The following is a 25,244-nucleotide window of genomic DNA, read 5'->3' as shown; positions in this document are numbered from 1 at the left end:
CCCACAGTGGATGGTGGACAGCACGTAACCCTAAAACTGCATATTATTATTTTTACTCTCACACTACACCTCTACCCCGATATAATGTGACCCGATATAACACGAATTTGGATATAACGCGGTAAAGCAGCGCTCCGGGGGCAGGGGGCGGGGCTGTGCGCTCCGGCGGATCAAAGCAAGTTCGATATAATGTGGTTTCACCTATAACGCAGTAAGATTTTTTGGCTCCCGAGGACAGCGTTATATCGGGGTAGAGGTGTATTTAGAAGTCCCTCGTAGTCTCAATATCCAGCACATGTGCTAGAGCACTGCTTCCCAAATGATAGGTCCCAACCCACCAGTAGGTTGCGGGAAGGGTCTAGGTGGGTCACACATGCCCTGGAACTGCTCTCTACAGCCCCCTTTCCCACTACTCTTACATCCCCTGGGCAGCAGATAGCACTCTGGGGAGCGGGATCTGGGTGGCAGCACCAGCAACATGGAGGAAGCGCCTTTGGGACATAGGTGGGACCGGGAGAGAATGCTGACTGTCTGCTCGCTGCTGCCTGGATCCTGCTCTGACCTTCCCTGGGCAATGGGCAGCAGTGCGGAGAATTGGAGCCAGGCAAGGGTAGCAGCAGCGTGGGCGGAAGCAGCTGGGCCAGCAAGCAGATTTGTCACCAGCCTGTTCTCACCCCAGAAGAACTCCCACATGCTCTCATGCAGCAGGCAGCAGTGTGGGGAGCAGGATCCAGGCAGCAGCTAGAGGAAGACAGGGAGTGGCGGGGGTTGGCAGGGGTAATGGCTGATCCCTCAGAAAGAGAGAAAATGCAGTTGGTGTGTCACCTTCGTAAAAAGTTTGGAAACCACTGTGCGAGAGTTAGCAGTTTTAGGGCCAGATTCTGATTTTGGTTTCACATTTCACTAGTATAAATTTGGAGTAACTACACTGAAGCAACTGAGATCAAAAGAGCCCAAATCCCCTCAAACCCCTTTTACAGATTTAAGCATTTAAAAAATTAAATTTATGATCGCTTATTCTCGTTTGACAGCTTATTTTTCACAGAGATTGAAGTAACTCTGAAAGCTTAAAAACAAACATATAATCTTACAGAGTCTGGACAAACTTCAACAGATTAACAGATAGTTCATTACACATACAAGGAGGTACTGTGTGTATTAAAAATAATACTGTGATAGATAAATGAGAAAAGACTCTAAAGTACTATATTGATGTTTACTGCCAGGTAAAGGGCTGATGGCATTTCTGTGTGGTGGTACCATGCCAAATCTTAAAATAACCAAGTCAGTGGTAAGGAACTTATTGGATCTGAAATCAACATTCACCATCATCACGTTAAGTTGGATGTCCTTATAGTACTTCCCTTGTTTTTATGGGCTTCCTTTCTGTCTGTTCCCATTCAGTTCTCAAGTTTCTGTCTCAATGCCGTTAGTGACTTGAAATTGGCATTTTGTTCTGTATTCATGACTATTGGCACAGTACTGTATGTTCAAATCTCTTGCTTAAATAATAGGGCAAAGTAACCTAAGCAATACCCTTTGGTCAGTCAATTTGAAAAAATGGGGGAAAAGAAAGTAAGAGGCAGAGTAAGGGAGGTTGGGGCATTTGCAGGTGGGTGGTTTATAGGAAGATCTTGGGGTATCCTTCCCAAAACCAAACAACCAAAAAAAACCAACACTGTCCTCCAGGAGTATCCTTATGAGTCAAGTTCTCCTCTCCCAAATGAGAAGAATATCACTCCCTCCACTTCCAAAATAAACCCATCTCTACCCACACCCAAAATTTCATCCTTCACCCCCCTCCCAAGTAATTCCATTTTTATCCCCACTAATTCCTCCTGTATCTCACCTCAGCTTCTCACCTCCCAAATCCTATGTTGACTCCCTCTTTGCTTACTGACCTGAAGCGTGGCTAGGTGTTAGAGGAGCTGCTAGGGTGGATTTCTGGGTAAAGAGAGATGCTGGCTGGCTCCAAGTAGCTGTTGTTGGGTTGGTAGGATCTGCTGGGCTAGGCAGACTGGAAAGAGGAAGGGAGAGTTCACCTACACCTCACCCTCTCCCCATTTGTTACAAATTGGAAGGAGAAGCCAGTGCTGTAGGTCCAGAAGAGCTATCCTGCGGAAGGAAGAGGGACCTAACACTGCTAGTTCTCACGCTATCTAAAGCAGCGTTGGAAGAGCAAGCTGGCACAGAATTGCAGCTGATGTCCATTGGTTGCAATGAGGCATGGCATCCAGCAAACGATGCTGTTAAATTCTCTCTGATGAGAGCCGTCAGTGGCAGTCTGAGGCCTGGTCCACACTAAGCCCCCAGTTCGAACTAAGATACGCAACTTCAGCTACATGAATAACGTAGCTGTAGTCGAAATATCTTAGTTCGAATTTACAAGTACTTACCGCGGGTCCACACGCGGCAGGCAGGCTCTCCCGTCGACTCCGCCTACTCCTCTCGCAGAGCAGGATTACCGGCATCGACGGCGATCCCAGAAGATCGATTGCTGGCTGCCAAACCAGCGGGTAAGTATAGATGTACCCTGAGTGTGTCAGCTGGATCCTATATAAGCAGTTGCTTCACACTCCCAGCCTGCATCAGCAGGACTGGGAGCAGATCGACATTCCAGATGATGAAAGAAAATGAGGAACCAGGCAAATGCCCTGTTGTCTGGTGGCCCAGTCCAGGTTACTAGCCAAATGAATACTCACAGACACTTGTCAACTGGCAACACAAACCCAGTTGAGAAAAACAGGCACAAGTGATCTTAATTGCATGATTGAAAGGAAAAGTTAACAAAGATGTAACAGATAAAGATGCACACGGCTGTGTCTTGCCATTTCATTACCTGTCTGCTGTACCAAGCTAAGAGAAAATATCTATGTGATTTATATGCTGAGTTATAAACCCGGAAGAGGATGGAAAAACTGCAAGAAATCAGCAGATCAAAAATGAAAATATCTAGAATGGACCTTGCTCTCCGGAGTGGAGCTTCGCAAGAGTACGCAACAGCAGACAATTTAAGTGGTGTTTAAGTTGACTGGTATGCAACTGGATTGGCAAACTGAAGGCTCTATATTGAGGATCCATAATTCCATATTGGTACCAAAATTGCCTATTCAGAGAGTAGAGATGTAAGGCAAGTTTCCATCCTTTGACTAATTGAAGATATAGACTTAGGATAAAATTTATAACTGTGCCATTATATTCTGTGATTATTTCACTACTGTGTGATTATATTTCATATATATATTCTTGGTTTGCAGTGATTTGATTTTTATTTCTTGATATTTTCACATTTTGTGTTAACAGATTTTTTTAAATTTTGTAACACCACCTTTATTTTCTGTAATTTACCATTTTTTGTTCATTTTATTGTGGTTAATAAAATTAACAAAATTCTAAAGATATCTTAAATCTGTATTTTGGCTAAGCAAGCTCATGCTTCAGGGCTTCAGCCTCCACCTGCAGGGGTCAGGAAGGGATTCCCGCAGAGTATTCTGGGAGGTTTATTTTTTAAAATCTTCTAAAGCATCGAGGATAGTCCTGGCTGCAAATTGGACACTGGGGTGGGCCAGGGCATTCTCTCTTTCTCAGGTACGTGGGCTGGCTGGGTCTTGTTCACATGTTCAGGGTCTAACTGATAACCACATGTGGGGTCAGGAAGGAATTTCCCCTCAGGTCAGATTGGCAGTGACCTCGGCGGTTTTCGCCTTCCTATGAAGCGAGTGAGTGCGGATCATTTGACAGGATTATCTGGGTATATCTCACTTAACCATTTCCCTTCCATTGCAGGGGCTTCGGGCATTGGTGCACCTCAGTCCCCCCAATTCTCTGCCTGTGGCATGTATTAGTGTAGTCTCCTGTGGGCTGTAATACTTTGGTCTCATTTCAGTTGTTGGGTTTAGTGTGCAAGTGATGGGTAGTGTTGGTGGCCTGTGACATACAGGCGGTCAGACTAGATGATGTGGTGGTCCCTTCCAGACTTAATACCTATCACTATGACTAACACAATATCTTAAAAACCATGTGAGAAATGTCAAGTGGTATTGTTAATTGATCAACTGCAGTGACTTAGGGCATTGCATATACCACTTATTGTACTCACAGCACCTAGACACATTTATCAAATTGGTATCAATGTGAAAGAACCTAGAACCCCTGCACCCACTCGAAGAGAGTGATCTTGTATTCGCACCTCAGCCTCTGGTGAACTTTTCTGACTTGTCCTTCTGCTGATGGCCCTAAAACCGGGCTGAATTACATGTACATGAATGTTTCCAAGGGATTGATACAAAAATTAGTAAATCAGCCTAAATTAACTGATTTAAAAAACAGAAACTTAATCTGGCCTCAGACAAAGAGTTGCTCAACATCCACCCCCTTCTGTGATAGATATGGCAATCTCCTGCAATATCCCTGAAAGCCCATATTGAGTTACGTTTATGTATTATATCGGCTGGGATTGAATGTAACCTCCCTGGGGGAAGAGGAGACAGATCACTGGGGTTCATTGTTTTAAATGGATGATTTATGTATAATTGTGTTCTGCTCCAGGGGACAGGGCTACCACAGCTCATCCAGGAACTAAACAGTAGGTAGCAATTAAGGCAAATCAGCTAGGTGTAGCCTCCCAGAGAGGTATCACCTCCTGGGGAGAAAAGGCATATACCAGTTCAAACCACATTCTCCAGAGAGCAGCAGACATAAAAAGGACTTTTGGATAAATAGCCTGAGTTTAAATTGACTCAGGGCCTTCTTTCTGATTCAGCAAATGGGCAAGCAGGATTGGGGTGGGGGTAATCCTTGTGGAAGGATTGGAAGGAATTGACTTGCATAAGATTGATAGGTGTCCTCTGGTAACCTGTTAACATATGTATAGGAACTTTTGTCAGTTTTTATTATTGGGGTTTATATGTTTTCTCTATAATGCTATTACCTCAAGAATAAATGTGCTTGCTTAGAAACTGTGATAATTTATAACTGCAGAAAATACACTGGCTATAGCCTTCTTAAAGAAAGCAAAATGCAGGCACTGGCCTGTTTAGATAGCCTGGCTTGTTGAGGATCATAGTATAAATCCAGGGAGCTATGCAGCCTAAAAACCCCAGTCAGGAGGGAGAGATACGCAGGTCTCTGCCAGAGAGGTGATGACTGGGAGCCAGAAATCTTCAAGTGAGTACCCTTTAGGGACATGAAAGGGGAATACAGGTGCAGTTACCTTGAAACTGTGAAAGCTTTCATATGATTTCAATACTTGAGACCTACCTTATTATGAAAAGAGAAAAGACATTTACAGTCAATTTTACGCTGGTCTGAACTGTTAAGACAATATTAGCAAAGCTTTACGCAAGAAATCTTTGCCTTGAAAAGTATTATATTTAAGTCTTAAGGGAAAAAACTGCATACCTTCTGCATTGAGATGCATCGTTTCAAGCGGCCCTATAAATGCATACCGCATTCCCAATCCATCAGACATCACAAGGTCTAGATCAGCAGGAGATATTACTCCTTCCTAAATGGCAAAAGGGGGACAGAAAAATCTCAGTGCAAATAATTTTATAGAATTTCGCTTAGTTTCTTTATTTAGAATATAATTTGTTATAGCAAAATTACAAAATACTACCACTAGAGATAGCGAATAATATGCAAATAGAAAAACAGATCCCCAGACACATCTCTCTTATGACAGGACTTATTATTGTTTAGCATTTATATGTATTAGCTAATTTAAGAGGTGGATTTTTTGCATATGATTGTCATGTTTTAGCGTCAAATTATATTCTTTGTAAATCTGAACAAATGAGTCTCTTCTGTGATCCCAGGGGCTGCTTAGGACAGTATTTATTTTTAAGGGGGAAATAACCAGAAAGAGAGATGAAATTGCTTAGAAGTTCTGTTTAAGTGTATTAATATTTTATTTATTCCCCCCCACCAAAAAAACTCCCAAAATAGGGGAAGACCCAAAAAACACAAGTAGTAAAGGAATGGAAAAGAAAAGGAAAGGAAGGAAGGGAAGGAGGCAGGAATGGGAAAAGGGAGTGACACCTCAGTTTCCATCCACTAAGGATGAATCAAAAATTTCTAAGAAGTCAAACCAAATCTTTTCAAATTTGTCTAAAGTTCCTCTTCTCCAAAATGTTACCCGCTCTTTAGCTGTCAGGGCAGCCAAGTCGCTGAGCCATGCTTCTATCGCGGGAGGCAGTCTGCTCTTCCACCTAAGCAACATGAGTTATTTGGTTACAAGCAGTGCTCCAGAGAACCAAGCTTTCCATGAGTTGGAGAGTTTCCAAGATGATGGGCTATATCCCCGAACACAATTCTGGGAAGTAATTTTTAAGGGGCTATCCATTATCTCTTAATCCTCCTGCCTACTTCTAGCCAAAAGGATTGTATCCAGGGACAGTCCCAAAACATGTGAGCCAGTGTGGCTCTGAGAGACCCACATCTCCAGCAGCAGTTTGTTCTGACAAGGCCCAGGCTCTGTAACCTATCCAAGAACCAATGTGAACAAAATATAATCTTCTGATGGATCAACCTTCATTGCAGAGCAATAGCAGAGTTATTAATATATTGCAAGGCAGCTCCCCATTGGCTAGGGTTCAAGATATACACAAATCTTAGTTACAGGTCTGGAACAGACAATTTAAATTAGGGAGGTTCTTTTGGACCAGGAAGTTGTAACAGGCTATAGCTGGTTGGCTGACCCTATGGAGCTCTCTCCACATCAATACAATTCAGGAGTCTCTGGTGCTCCCAGCGCATCAGGACCAAATATGTCCTTCAAGAGATGCTTAAGATGCAGGCAATGCTATACAGCAGTTCTGGTCTCCCATGTTTAAAAAGGATGAAATCAAACTGGAACGGGTACAAAGAAGGGCCACTAGGATGATCCGAGGAATGGAAAATCTGTCGTATGAAAGGAGACTCAAGGAGCTCGGTTTGTTTATCTTAACCAAAAGAAGGCTGAGGGGGGATATGATTGCTCTCTTTAAATATATCAGAGGGATAAATACCGGGGAGGGAGAGGAATTATTTCAACTCAGTACTAATGTGGACACGAGAACAAATGGATATAAACTGGCCGTCGGGAAGTTTAGGCTTGAAATTAGACGAAGGTTTCGAACCATCAGAGGGGTGAAGTTTTGGAACAGCCTTCCGAGGGAAACAGTGGGGGCGAAAGACCTCTCTGGCTTTAAGATTAAGCTTGATAAGTTTATGGAGGGGATGGTTTGATGGGATAAAGTGATTTTAGTCAATAGGTCAATAACGTGCCATTGCTGGTAATTAGTAACAATGGTCAATGATGGGATATTAAAAGTTACTACAGAGAACTTTTTCCGGAGGGTCTGGCTACAGAATCTTGCCCGCATGCTCGGGGTTCAGCTGATCACCATATTTGGGGTCGGGAAGGAATTTTCCTCCAGGGTAGATTGGCAGAGGCCCTGAAGGTTTTTCACCTTTCTCCGCAGCATGGGGCCGGGGTCGCTTGCTGGAGGATTCTCAGCGATTTGAAGTCTTTAAATCATGATTTGGGGACTTCAACAGCTGAGTCAAGGGAGAGAATTATTCCAGGAGTGGGTGGGTCAGCTTTTGTGGCCCGCATCATGCGGGAGGTCAGACTAGATGATCATAATGGTCCCTTCGGACCTTAGAGTCTATGAGTCTCAGGACATACAGTATTTGGGGAAGCACATTCACTAACTTATCAGACCACATTCTATTATTTAGTTACTACATCTGCATATTACCAATTTTAATTCATTTTAGTCATTATGTGCTTTTCTCGTGAGGTAGGGAGCAAAGGAGATAGTATTGCTGAGCATATCATCATTGACAGAACCGGGACAAGATATTATTTTCTCAAAATCCATAGACTGCAGCAGAACTTTTGAATATAGGAATTTCAGCTAGTGTTCATACCCCCCTTTTATTCTCTAGCATTTATCCCCCTGGTTGCTGGCTCTTACGCAAAATAATCATTTTGACAGAGGGGGCAGGTTTCTCATTGTCCCTGAAGCCATCCCAAGGAATTAGCTGGAAAAACGATGATTAAAGAGAGACAATGCAGCTGTCACCCATTTAACTGGAAACTGGTTGCATCATGTATGGAACTTTGCTTGGCCTCAACCTGCCTGGGGTTCTCGAGTTCACTGCCAACCTCAAGTCTCAGATCTGGCAGGACACTAAGTCTGTGAAATGGAGAACCTTCTTATTGAAAGCTCAGCACAGCAGTCACACCCATGGGGTACACTTACAAAGAAGCAATCACACCCTCATAACCAGTTGGGACAGGCACATCATCATTTCTTTTTTACAGGTTACAGCGTATTGCCTCAAAGCTTTTTCTGAGAAGAATGTTTCCTTTATAAGGATGTTTCTTGCCCTCTCTCAGATTAGAAAGCGGAGACTGAACTAAGACCATGTTCTATCCTATTCCATCAAACCAACCACCTTCACCCCAATGCACACCTAACAAATTATTCTCCTGGCTGCTGGGAAGGTAGAAGAGTTGTCAGGCTTATTCTACCTTTTTCTCTCCCCTCGTGAGGTTTGAGGGGAAAGGGAGGCTATTCTCCTCCCCTTCTGGTGGCTCTCTATCCCCCTACCTCTTTTCCGTGGCTGATAAGGTTTGGTTGATGGAAGGAATTCCTTTTTGCTACTCCCTCCTATAAAGCCTGAGCCAGTGACCACCCTCAAATCCCACTGATTTCAGTGGGAGTTAAGGGCACCCAGTACCTGTTAGGATTAGGCCCAACATGAGGGACCCACCTGTCCTTTTGCTGAATGCTAGGATTCAATCGCTAACTGAGGTCCAGAAACAAGAACTTAGTTGCAAACCCCATAAAGGTATAACAGCAGCAAGCTTTACTCTCACATCATCTACAAGACTGGGTAAGTACACATCCACTGAAAAGCAAAGAATTGACAAGCTAATGACACCATAAGCCTTACAGTTGCCTGTGTACTTGATGAGCACATCCTCACCGAGTACAAAGAAATGGAGATTTCATCACCACAGCCTTAAAAGGAGCCCTTTAAAGGTCTTAATGTCAAATCTCAATTGGTTAGTAGATGTGATCCTGTTAGAGGATGTAGCACTCAGTTGATTCATTGTTGCAGGTGGCTTGTTATGGTTAACACCACCCTGTATATCAGAGGTGGCCAACCTGTGGCTCTTCAGAAGTTAATATGCGGCTCCTTGTATAGGCACCAAAACCGGGGCTGGAGCTACAGGCGCCAACTTTCCAGTGGGCCAGGGGGTGCTCCCTGTTCAACTCCTGGCTCTGCCACAAGCCCTGCCCCCACTTCACCCCTTCCTGCCCCCTCCCCTGAGCCTGCCGTGCCCTTGCTCCTCCCCCTCCCTCCCCCAACTTCCTGCATGCCACGAAACAGCTAATTGGGAGGTGTGGGGAGAGAGGGAGAGGTGCTGAGAGCAGGGTGGGGAAGCTGATGGGGGGGGCTGCTGACATATTACTGTGGCTCTTTGGCAATGTACATTGGTAAATTCTGGCTCCTTCTCAGGCTCAGGTTGGCCACCCCTGCTGTGGAAAAGGTCATACAATTATTTGTTTTACAGTAATGCCTAAAAGCCCCAGCTAAGAACAGGCCCCTTCTCTGCTAGGCCCTGAAAAGCTCGCAGTCTAATTAGACAAGACAGACAATGGTGGAAGAAGTGTGATCTCCATTTTATAGACAGGGAACTGAGGCACAATGAAGTGACTTGCCCAAAATCACAGAGCAAGTCTGTGGCAAACCTGCGAACTGACCACAGGTCTCCAGAGTCCCAGCCTAGTGCTTCATCCACAGGATCATCCTTCATCTTTAGAGAAGCTTAGAATCACACTTTAAACTGAAAATTTTTAAGCACTCCCAACTGTTTATGGAATTTTTGCATTTGCAATCTGCGCAGATCAGTGAAGCCATGTTAACCACCCAAAACGGTTTGCAAATGGAAGTAGACTTTGGATGTAAACATAACAAATGACAATGTTCTAACAAAACATGGAGCTTTGATTAATGTTTCATTTAAATTAAAAACTGTAAACGTAATGGTATAATATTTCACTCTAGCATCTGGCAGGATTCTCACAATAGCTCGGAATCACTGTAAGATCATTTTCAAATAAGAAATAAATTAGTCTCTCTACTACTGTAGACACACCAGTTTCACAATGCTGAGATATGAAGAGCAATACACTCAAAACCATTCAACTATGATTCTGCTCTCAGTCAGTATCTTCCACAAACTTTATGGCTCGCTGAACCTGAAGACACTGTCTCATCCAGTCAAAATGTGAATAACAGAAGTAGATGGCCTTCCAGCTAGATGCATGACAGATTCCTTCAACTGAGGTTTCACATTACCCTAGTGAAGTGGGCTCAGCTATTCAAAGAAAAATGTTTGCTTCTCTGCTGCCAGGCAGAGCTCCATAAAAACAAAAGCTTTTGTTTTCTTAGCTTTATGACTTCTTCAGAGATTAAAGACAATCAAATAAGGAACCCACTAAACTAATTCCCTTAGGGAATGTTCCAGCTCCCATTTAAAGTGAAGGAGAGTGTTAGCTGGTGGAATGATTCAGCAAAGGGGAAAAGAAATAAAGCTGTAGTCAGCAAGGTGTTTTCCTCAAGGGTTGGTGCTTATGGGAAGAAAGTAAAGAAAGAAAGACTCCCAACCCACTGTGCTTGGGTGTGGAACCCAACCTTCCTGAAGGCATTGTCCCCCTCTGCCTCCCAAGCAGTCAGTGATAAGGCTGTCAGCTGAGCACTTATGCAAATGGCAAGAGGAGGCTGAACTATAGTGAAATGCGTGTTCATCAGGAGGTGGTGGTAACCCTGCACCATGCAGTGTCATTGACTTTACTGGCAATAGGATCGGCGCCTTAGTTAGATCCTGCTTTCACCACAGTTGTTAATGACCTCTTCTGGGTTATGTGCAGGGCCTTTGCTCCACCCTTGACCTTTAAGCTGCTTGTGACGCCACTAATCACATCCTCCTTGAAATTTTATTCTCCCTATGCTGCGGCAATTCTGTCTCTTCCCAGTTCTTCTCTGATCTGTCTTGTTGTTCCTTCAGGGTCTCTGACTATTGAAGAGGTCTTCTTCCCTCTCTCACTGTCTGAGGGGAGGGGTATCACAGGGCTCCACCTCTAGTCCCCAACTTCTCTCTCTGCACCACTTCTCTAGTGAGCTTATTCACTGCATCGCTTTAACCACCATCCATATGCCTGTGACTCACAAGTCTACCTTTACCCCATCTCTTCATCCAATCCCACATCTTGGCCCATCTGACAATGGCGTACCAGCAACATACCTTTTACATGGCCAAAACTGAATCTTACCTTTCCTTTCAAACCCTGCATGCCAGCCTCTTTCTTTGTTGACAGCATCACCAACACTCAGGCCCATACCTGATATTTATCTTTGACTCAGTCCTCTCTCTCTTGCCCCCTTGCCCAAATCCACTGCTTCTTCCCCCACAACATGTTCAAGATCCAGCCGTTTCTCTCCGAACATCACTAAGACTTTCATTCAGGCCCTCATCTCCCAGACTGACTACTGCCACCTCCTCCTCTGGCCTCACAGACATCTATGTAGTCTTCAACAAGTCCATTCAAAACACAGCTGCTGAGATCACCTTCCTGTCCTGTCATTCTATGTCACACTTCTCCTCGATCCCTCCACCATCTCCCCTGTTTTCCATTTAATCACATTCAAACTTCTTGTCTTTATCTTTAAGGCCCTGCACAGCTCCGCTCCTCCTTCCTTCTCTGCTCATGTACCTCACTTCATTGCCCCTTCATCCACCCCACTTCCCAACATTAGCCTCAGTCATCCATTTGTCCAATTTTTCCCACTGGCATCTTTAAACCTTCTTTCATGCCACCCTTCATGTATGGAACACCCTTCCCAAACTAGCCAGTGAAGCCACTACCTTGTTCTCCTTATTCTGTCTCAAAGGTCCTCCGAGTAACACTGTAATACAAATAAAACAACAGATAATAATGATTAGAGAAATAAAGATCCCTGTCAATATTCAGGGAATGTCAAAGCTATTCAACTGAGAATGGAGAGGTACAGAGGCTAGGGAGTGAAGCCAGTGCACCACATTGCTATGAAAGCTATCTGAATGGACAGAAAAATGACTGTCTTTGCAAGAGGCTGGTAACAAAGGCCCAAATGACAGGGCTTCCAGTTCTTCCCTTCTCCTCCTTTAGACTAGACGAGCCACGAGTAACCCACTTTTAAACAGAAAATAAATTGAAACTGTCACTGGGTTTCATATAGAGGAAAATTACAAAATCCTAAGATGTACACTCAAGTTCCATGGGGGGGGAAAAAGGTTCTAACAGGGAGCTCAAGTTTGATGCTGCTTTCAAGAAGCTTAGGGTACATCTATACTACTCGCCAGATTGGCGGGTAGTGTTTGATGTACTGGGGATCGATTTATTGTGTGTCATCTGGATGCGATAAATCAATCCACAAATCGACGCCTGTACTCCATCTCGGCAGGAGGAATAAGCGGAGTCGACGGAGGAGACACGACAGTCGACTCGCCGCCGTGAGGATGGCCAGGTAAGTCGAACTAAGATACTTCGACTTCAGCTATGCGAATAGCGTAGCTGAAGTCGAAGTATCTTAGTTCGAACTGCCCCCCCAGCCCCCCACTAGTGTAGCCCAGGCCAAAGTGTGAGCGGATCATTACCTCCTGAAAAACTGCCTTGTTACTCCTCACAATTTCTGTAGCCATGTCATATGAACCACTCCAAACACCAGCTTGACATTTATAATAAGCTCTTGATCATCAATCAACAAAAGTCCTCAATTTTCGAAACAAGACCAAACTATCTCAAAGGGACTATTGTAATAAATGATCTTGGGTGGCAGGAAGAGTTCCCTACAGCTTTATGGTTATCTTTCGAATAAGATAGAGCCCAGCTGTCTGATTTTGCAATATAGTCCTATGCTACTGTACAAAGGTGGAGTAATGATAAGGAACTACAAACAGATTCCACTGTTATTTATACAATGCTGCGGGTGTGAACAGTGCTTAGCAAATAAATTTATAGGTCCCTGCAACAAGGATCTTACAATCTAAGATATAACACAGCGAGGATGATAATAGAAATAAAGTGGAAGGATGAGGATTACAACAGCAAAAAGTCTTTGAGATATGCTAACTGTTCCTCCCATTAAAAACAAAAACTTATAATAGCTATAGCTGATCTATATGAAAATCCCAACAATAACATGAAGCTTGTTCCTATGAGCAAGCCTGGAAGAGAGGGATGCTTCTGTGTTAACTTCTCATGGAAGGCACCGCTGGTGATGGGTGACCTTAAAACACAGACACAGGCAGAGACCTAGAGCATGAAACATACTGACCAAGTATGGCAAAAGTAGGACCACTGTGAATCTGGAGTAGGGGGAGGCAAGTGATACTGAAGTGCTATGACTACAAATGCTTGTGCAGTTTGAGTGCTGCTATGACACATAAATCAAAATAGTGTTAGAAAGGGATTTCTGACAGACTTTGAATGGTCTGCCTCTCTTCCGTCAGACAGCATATTACTAAACATCTCATTCCGGTGGTCTTGTCTCACAGTGGCTGATGGCAGTTATTGGATACTCCCTTTAGATCAATTGGTAAAGCTACTAATTTTGAATCTAAGGCCTAGTCTACAGCAGAAAAGGTTTGCTGTTAAACCTACAGGGATGAACTCTCCTAGTCTAGATGCACCTTATACCAGCAAACGCTTGCTTTTGCCAGTAAAACTTTGTGGCCTTGTCTACACTACGAGAGTAGTTCGATTTTACTTGCATCGAATTTTTGGAATCGATATTGCAAAGTCGAACGTGTGTGTCCACACTAAGGACAGTAATTCGACTTTGTGCGTCCACACTAACGGTGAAAGCATCGACATTCGAAGCGGTGCGCTGTGGTCAGCTATCCCACAGTTCCCGCAGTCCCCTCTGCCCATTGGAATTCTGGGCGTAGCCGGCAATGCCTTCTGGGTAACAAAATGAGTCGAGGGTGCTTTTGGGTAACTGTCGTCATCCGTCCATCACTCCCGCCCTCCCTCCTTGAAAGCGCCGGCGGGAAATCAGTTTGCGCACTTTTCCAGTCATTGACAGCGCGGACGCCACAGCACTGCGAGCATGGAGCACGCTGCGACCATCGCTGCAGTTGTGGCCGCTCTCAACGCCTCGCAGCTTATCATAAAGGTTTCCCTGAGGCAGATGCAGAAAAGTCAGGCGAGGAGGCTACGGCACCGCGGTGATGTCCTGAAGTCTGAGAGTAGCACAGACCTCTCAGAAAGCAGGGGACCCAGCGCCGAGGACATCACGGTGGCAATGGGTCATGTTGATGCCGTGGAACGGCGATTCTGGGCACGGGAAACAAGCACTGAGTGGTGGGACCGCATAGTGCTGCAGGTCTGGGATGAATCCCAGTGGCTGCGAAACTTTCGCATGCGGAAGGGAACTTTCCTGGAACTTTGTGAGTTGCTGTCCCCTGCCCTGAAGCGCAGTGACACCCGCTTGCGAGCTGCACTGAGTGTAGAAGCGAGTGGCCATAGCCCTCTGGAAGCTTGCAACGCCAGATAGCTACCGGTCAGTCGCAAACCAGTTTGGGGTGGGCAAATCTACCGTGGGGGTTGTTGTGATGCAAGTAGCGAAGGCAATCGTTGATGTACTGCTGCCAAAGGTAGTGACCCTGGGAAACGTGGAGGCGATCATAGATGGCTTCGCAGCGATGGGATTCCCAAACTGCGGTGGGGCCATAGATGGAACTCACATCCCTATCCTGGCACCGGACCACCAGGCCACCCAGTACATTAACCGAAAGGGCTACTTTTCCATGGTGCTGCAAGCACTGGTGGACCACAGGGGACGTTTTACCAACATCTACGTCGGATGGCCGGGCAAGGTTCATGACGCTCGTGTTTTCAGGAACTCTGGTCTGTTTAGACGGCTGCAACAAGGTATTTACTTCCCGGACCACAAAATAACTGTTGGGGATGTGGAGATGCCTATAGTCATCCTCGGGGACCCAGCCTACCCGCTAATGCCCTGGCTCATGAAGCCCTATACTGGCGCCCTGGACACTGAAAAAGAACTCTTCAACTACCGGCTAAGCAAGTGCAGAATGGTGGTGGAGTGTGCTTTTGGCCGTCTCAAGGGGAGATGGAGAAGCTTACTGACTCGCTGTGATCTCAGCGAAACCAATATCCCCATTGTTATAGCAGCTTGCTGTGTGCTCCACAATCTCTGTGAGAGCAAGGGGGAGACCTTTATGGCGGGGTGGGAGGTTGAGGAAAATAGCCTGGCTGCTGATTACTCACAGCCAGACAGCCGGGCGATTAGAAGAGACCAGCGGGAAGCGCTGTGCATCCGGGAGGCTTTGAAAGCAAAGTTCCTGAGTGAGCAGGGTAACCTGTGACTTTAAAGTTTGTGTACAGAGTAGCTAAACCTGCCCCCGTTTCTTTACCCAGTTAATGTTGACTATCCTATCCAGTTACATACCCCCTTCACCCCCCTTCCAACACACGTTTCGAAATAAAAATAGTTCTACTTTGTTAAAGCACACCGTTTTCTTTAATACTGTTTTCGCGGGAATTTTTTAAAACTGGGACGCAGACTGTGGTGCGGAGCGGGTGTGGTGTAGTGACGCGAATGCAGCTTCTAAACTCAAGGATTGACAGGCTCCGCTGCGGTGGGATGGTTGTTTCAACTGAGCCTGTCACCCCTCCTGATCGGGACTGTGTGTATGGGGGGTCTATGTGACTTTGTGGCAGGGGGAGGACGGTTACAGATCCCCTGCTGTGTGGCTCTGTGATCCTGCCTAAGGACCGGCGCTTAAGATCTGTAACTGCCATCCCCCGCCACAAAGTCACAGAGCAACCCCCCCCCCCCCCAACATAACATGAAAACAACCTCCCAGACTAACCAGGGTAACTAGTCACTGCATCACTGCACTGTGTATGTGCCCTGCTGCTGTGCCTGCCCCCGACTATGTACCCTGCCAAAGGTGACCGTCCTGTCCAATTACCAACCCCCTTTCCCCTCCTCCTCCAAAAGAAGATGATTGAAACAGTAGTTAACAGAAACGTATTTTTTATTATCAACTACAAATGGCATTGGGAGGTGAAACTTGGACGGGGGCTTGTGTCAGGCGGGAAGGAAAGAACTTTTCAAATTTTGGGAAATGAGAGCCTTCTGCTACTAGAGCTCTCTGCAGGGGTGGAGTGAGAGTTAGCAGGGACTCTGCCGCCTCTCCTTCTTTGCACTTTGGGTGAGGTGGGTATGGGACTTGGTGGCGGGGGAGGGCGGTTAGAGATGGACTGCAGCGGGGCTCTGTCCTCCTGCCTCCGTTCCTGCAGAACATCCACAAGGCGCCGGAGCGTGTCCGTTTGCTCCCTCAGTAGTCCAAGCAGCATTTGAGTCGCCTGCTGGTCTTCCTGCCACCACCTCTCCTCCCAATCCATGTTGGCTTGGTGCATTCGGGTCAAGTTCTCCCGCCACTGGGTCTGCTGTGCTGCCTGGGCTTGGGAACAGGCCATAAGCTCAGAGAACATGTCCTCCCGTGTCCTCTTCTTCCTACGCCTAATCCGCGCTAGCCTCTGGGAGTGTGATTCCAGGCTAGGTTGTGAGACAGTCGCAGATGGGGCTGTGGAAATGGGAAAAAGGGAGTGAATTCCTCAGAAAGATAAATGTAGTTGTGAACAAAGAACATAGTCTTTCTCTGTGAACAAGACCATGCACAGCACCTATCACATGCGCACTCAGCACAAGGTCGAATTCTCGGCCTTCGCATTTAGTGCCTGGGGTCTTGCACAGCACATTTGAGAAGCGGGGCAGGACAACGGAATTTCTGTTGCAGGCAGACATGGTAAGCCGTACACTTGTGGCAGTTTAAAACTTTTATATTACCACTGGCCTCATTTCACATTTAAAGCTATGTCAGTTCCTGCAGCCAGCAATCCGGCAAGCGGGAACTCTGCCCCTGTCCCACTCCCTCGCGGCTGTCCCCGGGAACGATCCCTTTCGGCTGCCCCTCTCCCGCCTCCACCGCGTGGCTACAAACCAGCGGTTACAGTTCTGTAAAGGAACGGGAAAGCAGTCCCAACACTAACATTCCCCTACCTAATTCAAAGCAGGTCACCATGGGCGACATCACCCTGATGAGGATCTCTGAGAGCGACAGAGAGAGAATGCTCCGGGAAAGCCTCCAAAGACCAGGGCCGTATGCTGCCCTGCTGTGCAGAGCAATGATTCCCGAGTACTTGATAGTCTCGTGGCGCGGCAACGTGTCGTACTTCGGAGGACCCAATAAGGCCGCTCTCCCCAGGAACCTCATGCAACGGCTTTCAAATTACCTCCAGGAGAGCTTCATCGAGATGTCCCAGGAGGATTACTGCTCTATCCCCGGACATATAGACCGCATTTTACTGTAGCTGCAGTAGCAGGGAATAAACAGTAGAGCGGCTTGTGCAGGACAATCACTGAAAACCGGACATTGCTAGATTTTTTTTCAAAACTTGCACTGCCCATGACTAAACCGTTAAGCGCCTAGGGCACACTAATCATGAACAACCCATTCTTTTAATTGTTAATATTCCTGTTTTGTTAAAAATAAAGGTTTAGATGTTTACAACACTTACTGCCTGATCCTTCCCCAGATTCTGTGTCCGGGGTAACGGCTGGGGACGCTTCGTAGGGGATCTCTGTAAGGGTGATGAAGAGATCCTGGCTGTCGGGGAAATCAGCGTTGTGAGCGCTGCCGACTGCCTCGCCCTCCTCATCTCCTTCCTCATCTTCCCCGTCCCCTAACATGTCCGAGGAACCGGCCGTGGACACTATCCCATCCTCAGAGTCCACGGTCACTGGTGGGGTAGTGGTGGCGGCCGCACCGAGGATGGAATGCAGTGCCTCGTAGAAACGGGATGTCTGGGGATGGGATCCGGAGCGTCCGTTTGCCTCTTTGGTCTTCTGGTAGCCTTGTCTCAGCTCCTTGATTTTCACGCGGCACTGCGTTGCATCCCGGCTGTATCCTCTCTCTGCCATGGCTTTAGAGATCTTCTCATAGATCTTTGCATTCCTTCTTTTGGATCGCAGCTCGGAAAGCACGGACTCATCGCCCCACACAGCGATGAGATCCAAGACTTCCCGATCAGTCCATGCTGGGGCTCTCTTTCTATTCACAGACTGCACGGCCATCACTGCTGGAGAGCTCTGCATCGTTGCCAGTGCTGCTGTGCTCGCCACAATGTCCAGACAGGAAATGAGATTCAAACTGGCCAGACAGGAAAAGGAATTCCAATTCAAATTTTCCCAGGGCTTTTCCTGTGTGGCTGGTCAGAGCATCCGAGCTCGCACTGCTGTCCAGAGCGTCAACAGAGTGGTGCACTGTGGGATAGCTCCCGGAGCTATTAGCGTCGATTTCCATCCACACCTAGCCTAATTCGACATGGACATGTCGAATTTAGCGCTACTCCCCTTGTCGGGGAGGAGTACAGAAGTCGAATTAAAGAGACCTCTATGTCGAACTAAATAGCATCGCAGTGTGGACGGGTGCAGGGTTAATTCGATGTAACGGCGCTAACTTCGACATAAACGCCTAGTGTAGACCAGGCCTGAATCAGCTCCCCAAATGAAATAAGCTGTAGTTTAATATATCTCACACCCTTAACCAACATTATTGTACTGGAAAAAGTTTTAAGTTTAGACCTGGCCCAAGGCTCCCTAGCTCAGTGCCCCGCAGAGACAGTCCTCAGCAGACTGAGGAGGCAGCTGTTTGTTTAAAAGGGATAGGTTTAATATTGTTATATGGACCACTAATGTATTCTTCAAGTCGACTCAAGACACTTTCATAAAGACTGCCGGTCTGTCTAGGTACAAGTATGGCCTTCATCATCACAGCATCTGAGCACCTGATAATACCGCCAAGGAACTGTTACAGTACATGGATACTGTGGTATTCCATCAACAATGTATATTTTATTTATGTATTTCTTCAGCGCTCACAACCAAAAGCAAGTCAGTTAAAAAAAAAAAAAAGAGACTCATTTTGACAGGTGGCTAAGTAAAATTATTGTCCCCAGCCACCATAAAAAGTATCCTTAACCTAACATGCTGATTGTTAGTTCATTGACTGCTTTAAACAGGCAAGTGCTCCGCAGGGTGCCAACAGGCTTTCTGGAAAATGTTAAACTTATAGCTCCTTTGGCGCTTCACAATATAATTGGAAATAGGATTTATTCAGTGATAATCATTTTTGTAGATTATGTGCTGTTGCTTTTGGAGTACTACTTTGGCAGAATCAATCTCTGAGCAATAGAGAAACTTGCATGGAAAAAACAGAACACTGCAACTGTAGCCCAATTAACTGTACCCCAGCTAAGGTACTACCTAGAAACTGAGAGTGACAAAAACTGTGCCCATTTGGTCCCTCAACAAATGCTTCCAGGATTAGTCACTAACCAGGGACTGCTCTATGTTTTTTGCTGCCCCAAGCAGTCAGGAGGCCTTCGGCAGCACATCTGCGGGCGGTCCGCTGGTCATGCGGCTTCGGCGGCATTTCTGTGGGTGATCTGCCGGTCGCGCCGAAATGCCGCCGAAGCCACGGGACCGGCGGACCTCCCACAGGCATGCCGCTGAAGGCTGCCTGACTACTGCCCTCATGGCAACTGGCACGCCACCCCCCCCGGCTTGCCACCCCAGGCACGCGCTTGCTGCACTGGTGCCTGGAGCCGCCCCTGTCACTAACCATTAAAAACTCTGCTGAAATCTTTGAGATCTTTGGAACTGGGGAATTTGGATGGTGGGCTGTGGTTGACAGCGGGTGGGAAGGGGGTGATATATTTTCAGGATCTAGGTACCAAAAAGAACAAGAATACCCATTTTTTCGCCGGAACATAATTCCCTTTGTGGATGTTTTGCAGCACGCTCCTTAAAAGCAAATCTTACCTAACAATACTAATCTAAGCATATTTCCCTTCCATTGCCCCAAAGCAGAGCAGTATTTAGAAGACTGTGATAAAGTCATCCTTCATGCTGAGAAGCATGCTGAGTGGGAGCCGAAAAGAGATTATTAAAAGCAAAATATAATAAAACATGCCTGTTCAAAGTTGCCATGTTACTCATGCCTTTGTGGTTAAATATGTAAATTGCTTGTACACTATCCTTGGATGCAAAACACAAACATTCTTGCTCAGTTGCACATGAGCATGTTGCTGACTAATAATGATGGTCCGTTACTTTTAACTGTTGCATCATAGCTGTAAAACCCCATTTCAGACACACATTTTATTGCTGGGATAGTTTCATGTGAAATATTCCACTAATACTTAAGTCAAACAGTTTCAAATTGTCTGGATTTTTTAATGGAATATTGTGATGGAGTGTATATACTTCAGAACCATATGAACAGGAAAGGAGCTAGATCTCTTAATGAACCTTCAGGTGTGGCTCATTAAGAGACAACCATAAAGCGGGTGCGGGGAGGAGGAGAGTGTTTTTTGGCAGCAAAGATCTGACCTGTCTCTCACATTAAGTAGAAGGCCTATGATGGAATGTTCTTTAAAAAAAAAAAAAAAGCAAGGGATGAAGCTGGGTGGCTACTTTTCTGGGTGCAAAAGGAAGACTTACAGGGTATGTCTTCAATGTACGGTTAGTCTGTGATTGGCATCTGGGTCTCAGCACCTGAGTTAACGTAGCCCAAGTATGAGCATTCCACCACAAAGCTCTATCGGCACAACTGTGTCCTCCCTGTTTCTGCACTCTCACATGTGTGTCTGGGGGCACATCCCAGGAATCTTTTTGCTGAGATACTCCAGGATTCTTTCCCAGTCAATTGCAGGAGAACCTGTCTGTCCTTCAGGGGGAACTGTGGGAAGGGCACTGGAGTACTATCAGCACTTGAGTGATTTTTGCCTCTGTGTTCACTCTAAAGTATGTGTGTGTGGTGGGGGGGAGGGGGGAGAAATGTTGTAGCTCAAGTTAAAGTGAAGCTCTGGCTCTAACCCACTGCCCAAACTGGGTAAGTAAGTCCAGGCTTAAAGCACCACCAAACTCAGGTCAGAAATTTCTCTGTGCGTATGGTGGAGGGGGTGGGCTAAAACCCAGGTGAGAAGCCAGATTAATTGTGCAGTGAAGACATACCCACAGGGTCAGATGCTCAACTAATGTAAATCAGCATAGCTGCATTGATGTTAATAGAGCTCTACTCATTTACACCATCTGTGGATTTGGCCCACAGTGTTTATCTGATCCTGCTGAGAAAGGAACCCACGTCTTTAAATTTTTCCTCTGTAGCAGGGAAAAATAGAGTCAGATTTTCAGAAGTGCTTGTACCTGATTTGATACAAACTCTGATGTATATATGCAAACCCTGATTTGTGCACAAGTATCTGTAAACACACACACCCTACCTACCTTCAGGTGTGGCTATGCCTGTGGAAATCTAATCCATACTGTTCTTCTGGGTTTACTGAGAAGAGAAAGGAATAGCCTATTTGCCATGCCAAGAAAGGAGAAAACACATGGGACTCTTACCACCATGAGGTTAGGAACCTGTTAACTAAGCATTCAAGGTACTTTTTTGATCATCAGGGAGTAAGAAGCTAAATCAAATAGAACTGACCTCTTCTGGAATAAGGGCATAGCCCACTATTTCTGGGGTGATGATCATCTTAAAAACATGCATCTTTTTATATTTATTTCTGAATTCTCCAAGCAAGTTCTCTATTAACTAGAAGACACCCACCTAACATTTTATAGTCATAATCACTATGTGCAACTACAAGTGCTGAAGCTGTAGAACTTTCTACTCTCTCTGTTTTCTAAGTTCATGGTGGATGCCACACTGTAATGTGCTGAGGCAACAGAAATATGTAAATATTGACCCAGACAATGGGTATAAGAAAAATCAAATGTGAACTGAAACATCTTAGGTTTGGAGAAGAGAATTTTGTCTTATCTGTGTGTACATAAAACTCATACATATTACTGAGAGGTTAAAATGATAGAAGGCTAGCATTAAAATTGGATCAACAATGCACCTGCTCAAAAGCAATGAAGGTATCACCTCTTTTCTGTGTAATATGCATGTGTTTAAAATATTCAATTTTAACAGGGTATCTAGAATTTTGAGAGGGTTAAGAATTCACAACTCAACTAACTGAAATATATAAAGTCTTCAGAGTTTTGCCCACAAAAATCACGTGCTTGTTTATTCTAAAAATACCATGGCAGATTCTCAGCTGATCTAAACTCTGATATAGCTCTATTGGATTCAACTAAGGATCTGCCCCATCATGTTTAGACTTCCCTCTCTTTGTTGGAGGACCTCAGCAAGATCATTCAAAGGCCTGCATGGTGATATCATAAGAGGATGAAACCTGAGCTCTATCTCAACCTAGCCCTAATTAAGGATTCCAGAAGAGAAGAGGCTTGATATTCCTAATGTGGAAAAACAAGCAGAATATTTTTAAAGGCTATCTTCTACATCATAAATGAGGGGAGAAAACTCTACATGAACTCTACTTTTGCTTTGCAGTTCACCTTTAAAAGGTATTAGGAAATGCACAAAGTAAGCAGTTTTCCTTAGCTTCTCATCCCTTTAAAGCAAAGAAACAAAGAAAATGCTAACAGGTTTAGCAAACTGTGTTGTCAGTAATTTATTCATACCATAATCTTCTCTTAATCGTAACCTTGGAATCATTGGACAAAATGATTTTTTTTGCATTAAAACTCACTTCTTTTACTTACTTTTAAATATTCTAAATTTCTCTTTAACCCCTGACATTGATTGTACATTGTAGCACTTGATAAGAGATACCATTTGCTTTAGTGTAACATCTCCTAGAGCATGATCTATTTTGGGGATGAACCAGGCTCTGGAAAGTACAGGGGATGGACCACTGACAACATCCTCAGCTCCATAGGAATTCTTTTTAGGACAGTACGATTAAAAAATTCCTGTTTCCCCCTTGCATGCAGTGCATATTTATAGAGGAATACGATTACTTGTTTAATTATGCAGATGTATTTGCATTGTTTCCTTAAGTTTGCTTTAACTATAGCACAATATAAAATGAACAGTAAAATGTGTCCTGAACTAAATCTTCTCCTACCTGCTATTTTGCAATACTGTAGAGAGCAAAATAGTGGGAATTACATCCTTCAAATCACATGCAAGATACATCACCAAATGAAAGCCAAGTGCTGAAAATCAGAACAAGGCATTAAACTTAACATATTTGATGGATCTGATACATACAGTAGAACCTCAGTGTTCCGAACACCTCAGGAACGGAGGTTGTTCGTATCTCTGAAATGTTTGTAATTCTGAACAAAACATTATGGTTGTTCTTTCAAAAAGAAAAAATGCTACTTTTCACCTTCTTAATTTAAATGAAACAAGCACAGAAACAGTTTCCTTACCTTGTCAAATCTTTTTTTAAAAATCTCTCATTTTGTAGTAGTTTATGTTTAACACAGTACTGTACTGTATTTAGTTTGGAGATTTTTTGTCTCTGCTGCTGCCTGATTGCATGCTTCCAGTTCCAAATGAGGTGTGTGGTTAACCAGACAGTTCGTAACTCTGGTGTTCGTAACGCTGAGGTTCTACTGTATGTTCATTTCTCCTCTAAAATTTTCTGATACTTCTGAGCTGAATTCTGCACATACCCCACCTCGGTCCTGGAAAGACTTATGCCTGTGACCGTGTATTTTCTGCAGCTGTGTAAGAGTTTGCAGGAACAGAACCAAGGTTACACTGGAGTCCTTTTACTGACAACAGTGGGATTGCTCCTATATAACTGAACAGAATTTGGCTATGTAACATAAAAGTGCCATGAATAAGTTCATGCTAAGTAATGATCACCACTGAAAAATAGCATAAAGTGAGAGAAACTGCACCAAATTTAAACAAGTTAAATAACCGTATAGTTTTTAATGATAGCTCTTAAATCAGATTTCACTTTCAAGGATGCGTTGTATCTCTACTAGCCCATTTCCATCAACAATACTTTATGGGCTACATTATGGATCCCCCTGCCAGGGTGTAGTGGATGAGGAGAGATCACAGGAGGCACCCATATTCTAAACACAACATGCCCTTAAGCACTAGCCTGTTTGACCAGCCAGCATGCCCAGTGATGCCCTTTGCCCCCAAGCAGGCGTGACCACTGCCTTACCTTGCTTGCACACCTGCGGGAGTCAAGACTCCCCTCTCCCAAAATCAAGCCATTGGCACAATATATGTATATATATTTGGGGGTTCTTTTAACTTGTTTTTGAACCTTTGAGTTCACATTTTCAAGATTTTCTCCTCATCCTTGAGGGCCAGAAAGTGACTTTTTTTTTTTTAAATGAAAGCTGAGATTCTCACATAGCAACATGACTCCAAGAGCTGGGGCATTTAGAAAAACACCAAGAACTGCAGAACTTGCAATAAAATTGCAAAAGTTGGCAAGAAAGTAGTGGGCAAAGTTAGGAATCACAATGTCCCAATAATACTTGAGTTATTCTATTTGTATAATCTCACAGAATGTAAATTTAGTCATCAAGTGGTTAAAGATTACAACCATAATTATCTGAAATATAGTTATGTTATAAGAGAACAGAATGGCGGGTGGCAGGGATGTGAAACTTGGAGGTTTGGGTAAACCTAAGCAAGCAAGTTGCATGCCTTTTTGTCAGCACTATCTCCTCAGTGGTCAAAGTTCAACTCTAATTAAAAGCAACCTAGAGAATGCAAAACTGTAAGTCAACATTTTAACAATTAACTAGGATCTTTCAAGTTCTTAACACTTTACAGTCAGTATTTTGTCAAATACGGCCAAAACTTTCAGACTTAGGCATCTAAATCCATCTTTAGGCACAAAGCTGGAGGCCTGGTTTTCCGAAATTCTGGACAACCATAATTTACAGTGAATTCAAAGGGGATTGGCGTTCTTACCATCTTTGGTAATCAGGCCACTTATTTTGGTGGTTAAATATACTTATTGTAAATGCCCAACTTTATACACCCAAATTTGAACATTTTGGCCATATATACACAATGCCACGAACAATTAAAGTCCTAGTATCATTATTTCACAGAAACCAGAATTTTGGATATTGAGTGTAGCGAGCAAAAGTTTGCAGCTGTGGGAGCAACATGTGCATAAAAAGTGCACACATGCCTACAATACCCTATATTTGCATGCACAGCCCAACGTGATTTACTACTGATTTGCATGTGCAGT

At 44.7% G+C, this 25,244-nt stretch overlaps 1 protein-coding gene across 3 annotated transcripts in view; it reads right to left on the bottom strand.

The window, feature by feature from the left end:
* The window catches only part of CRYL1 (crystallin lambda 1), a 96,904-nt gene that overhangs the window by 6,795 nt on the left and 64,865 nt on the right, over positions 1-25,244 (bottom strand). For all 3 annotated transcript variants that reach the window (XM_065595238.1, XM_024105717.3, XM_005312219.5), the window contains exon 6: positions 5,401-5,506. In XM_065595238.1, the coding sequence (XP_065451310.1) occupies positions 5,401-5,506 (106 nt within the window). The remainder of the gene's footprint in view (positions 1-5,400; positions 5,507-25,244) is intronic.

The sequence above is a fragment of the Chrysemys picta genome, chromosome 1, assembly GCF_011386835.1.
Source record: "Chrysemys picta bellii isolate R12L10 chromosome 1, ASM1138683v2, whole genome shotgun sequence".
Taxonomy (NCBI): Eukaryota; Metazoa; Chordata; order Testudines; family Emydidae; genus Chrysemys; species Chrysemys picta.
Note: the sequence above shows the minus strand (reverse complement) of the source record. Positions and strands in the feature narration are given on the sequence as shown.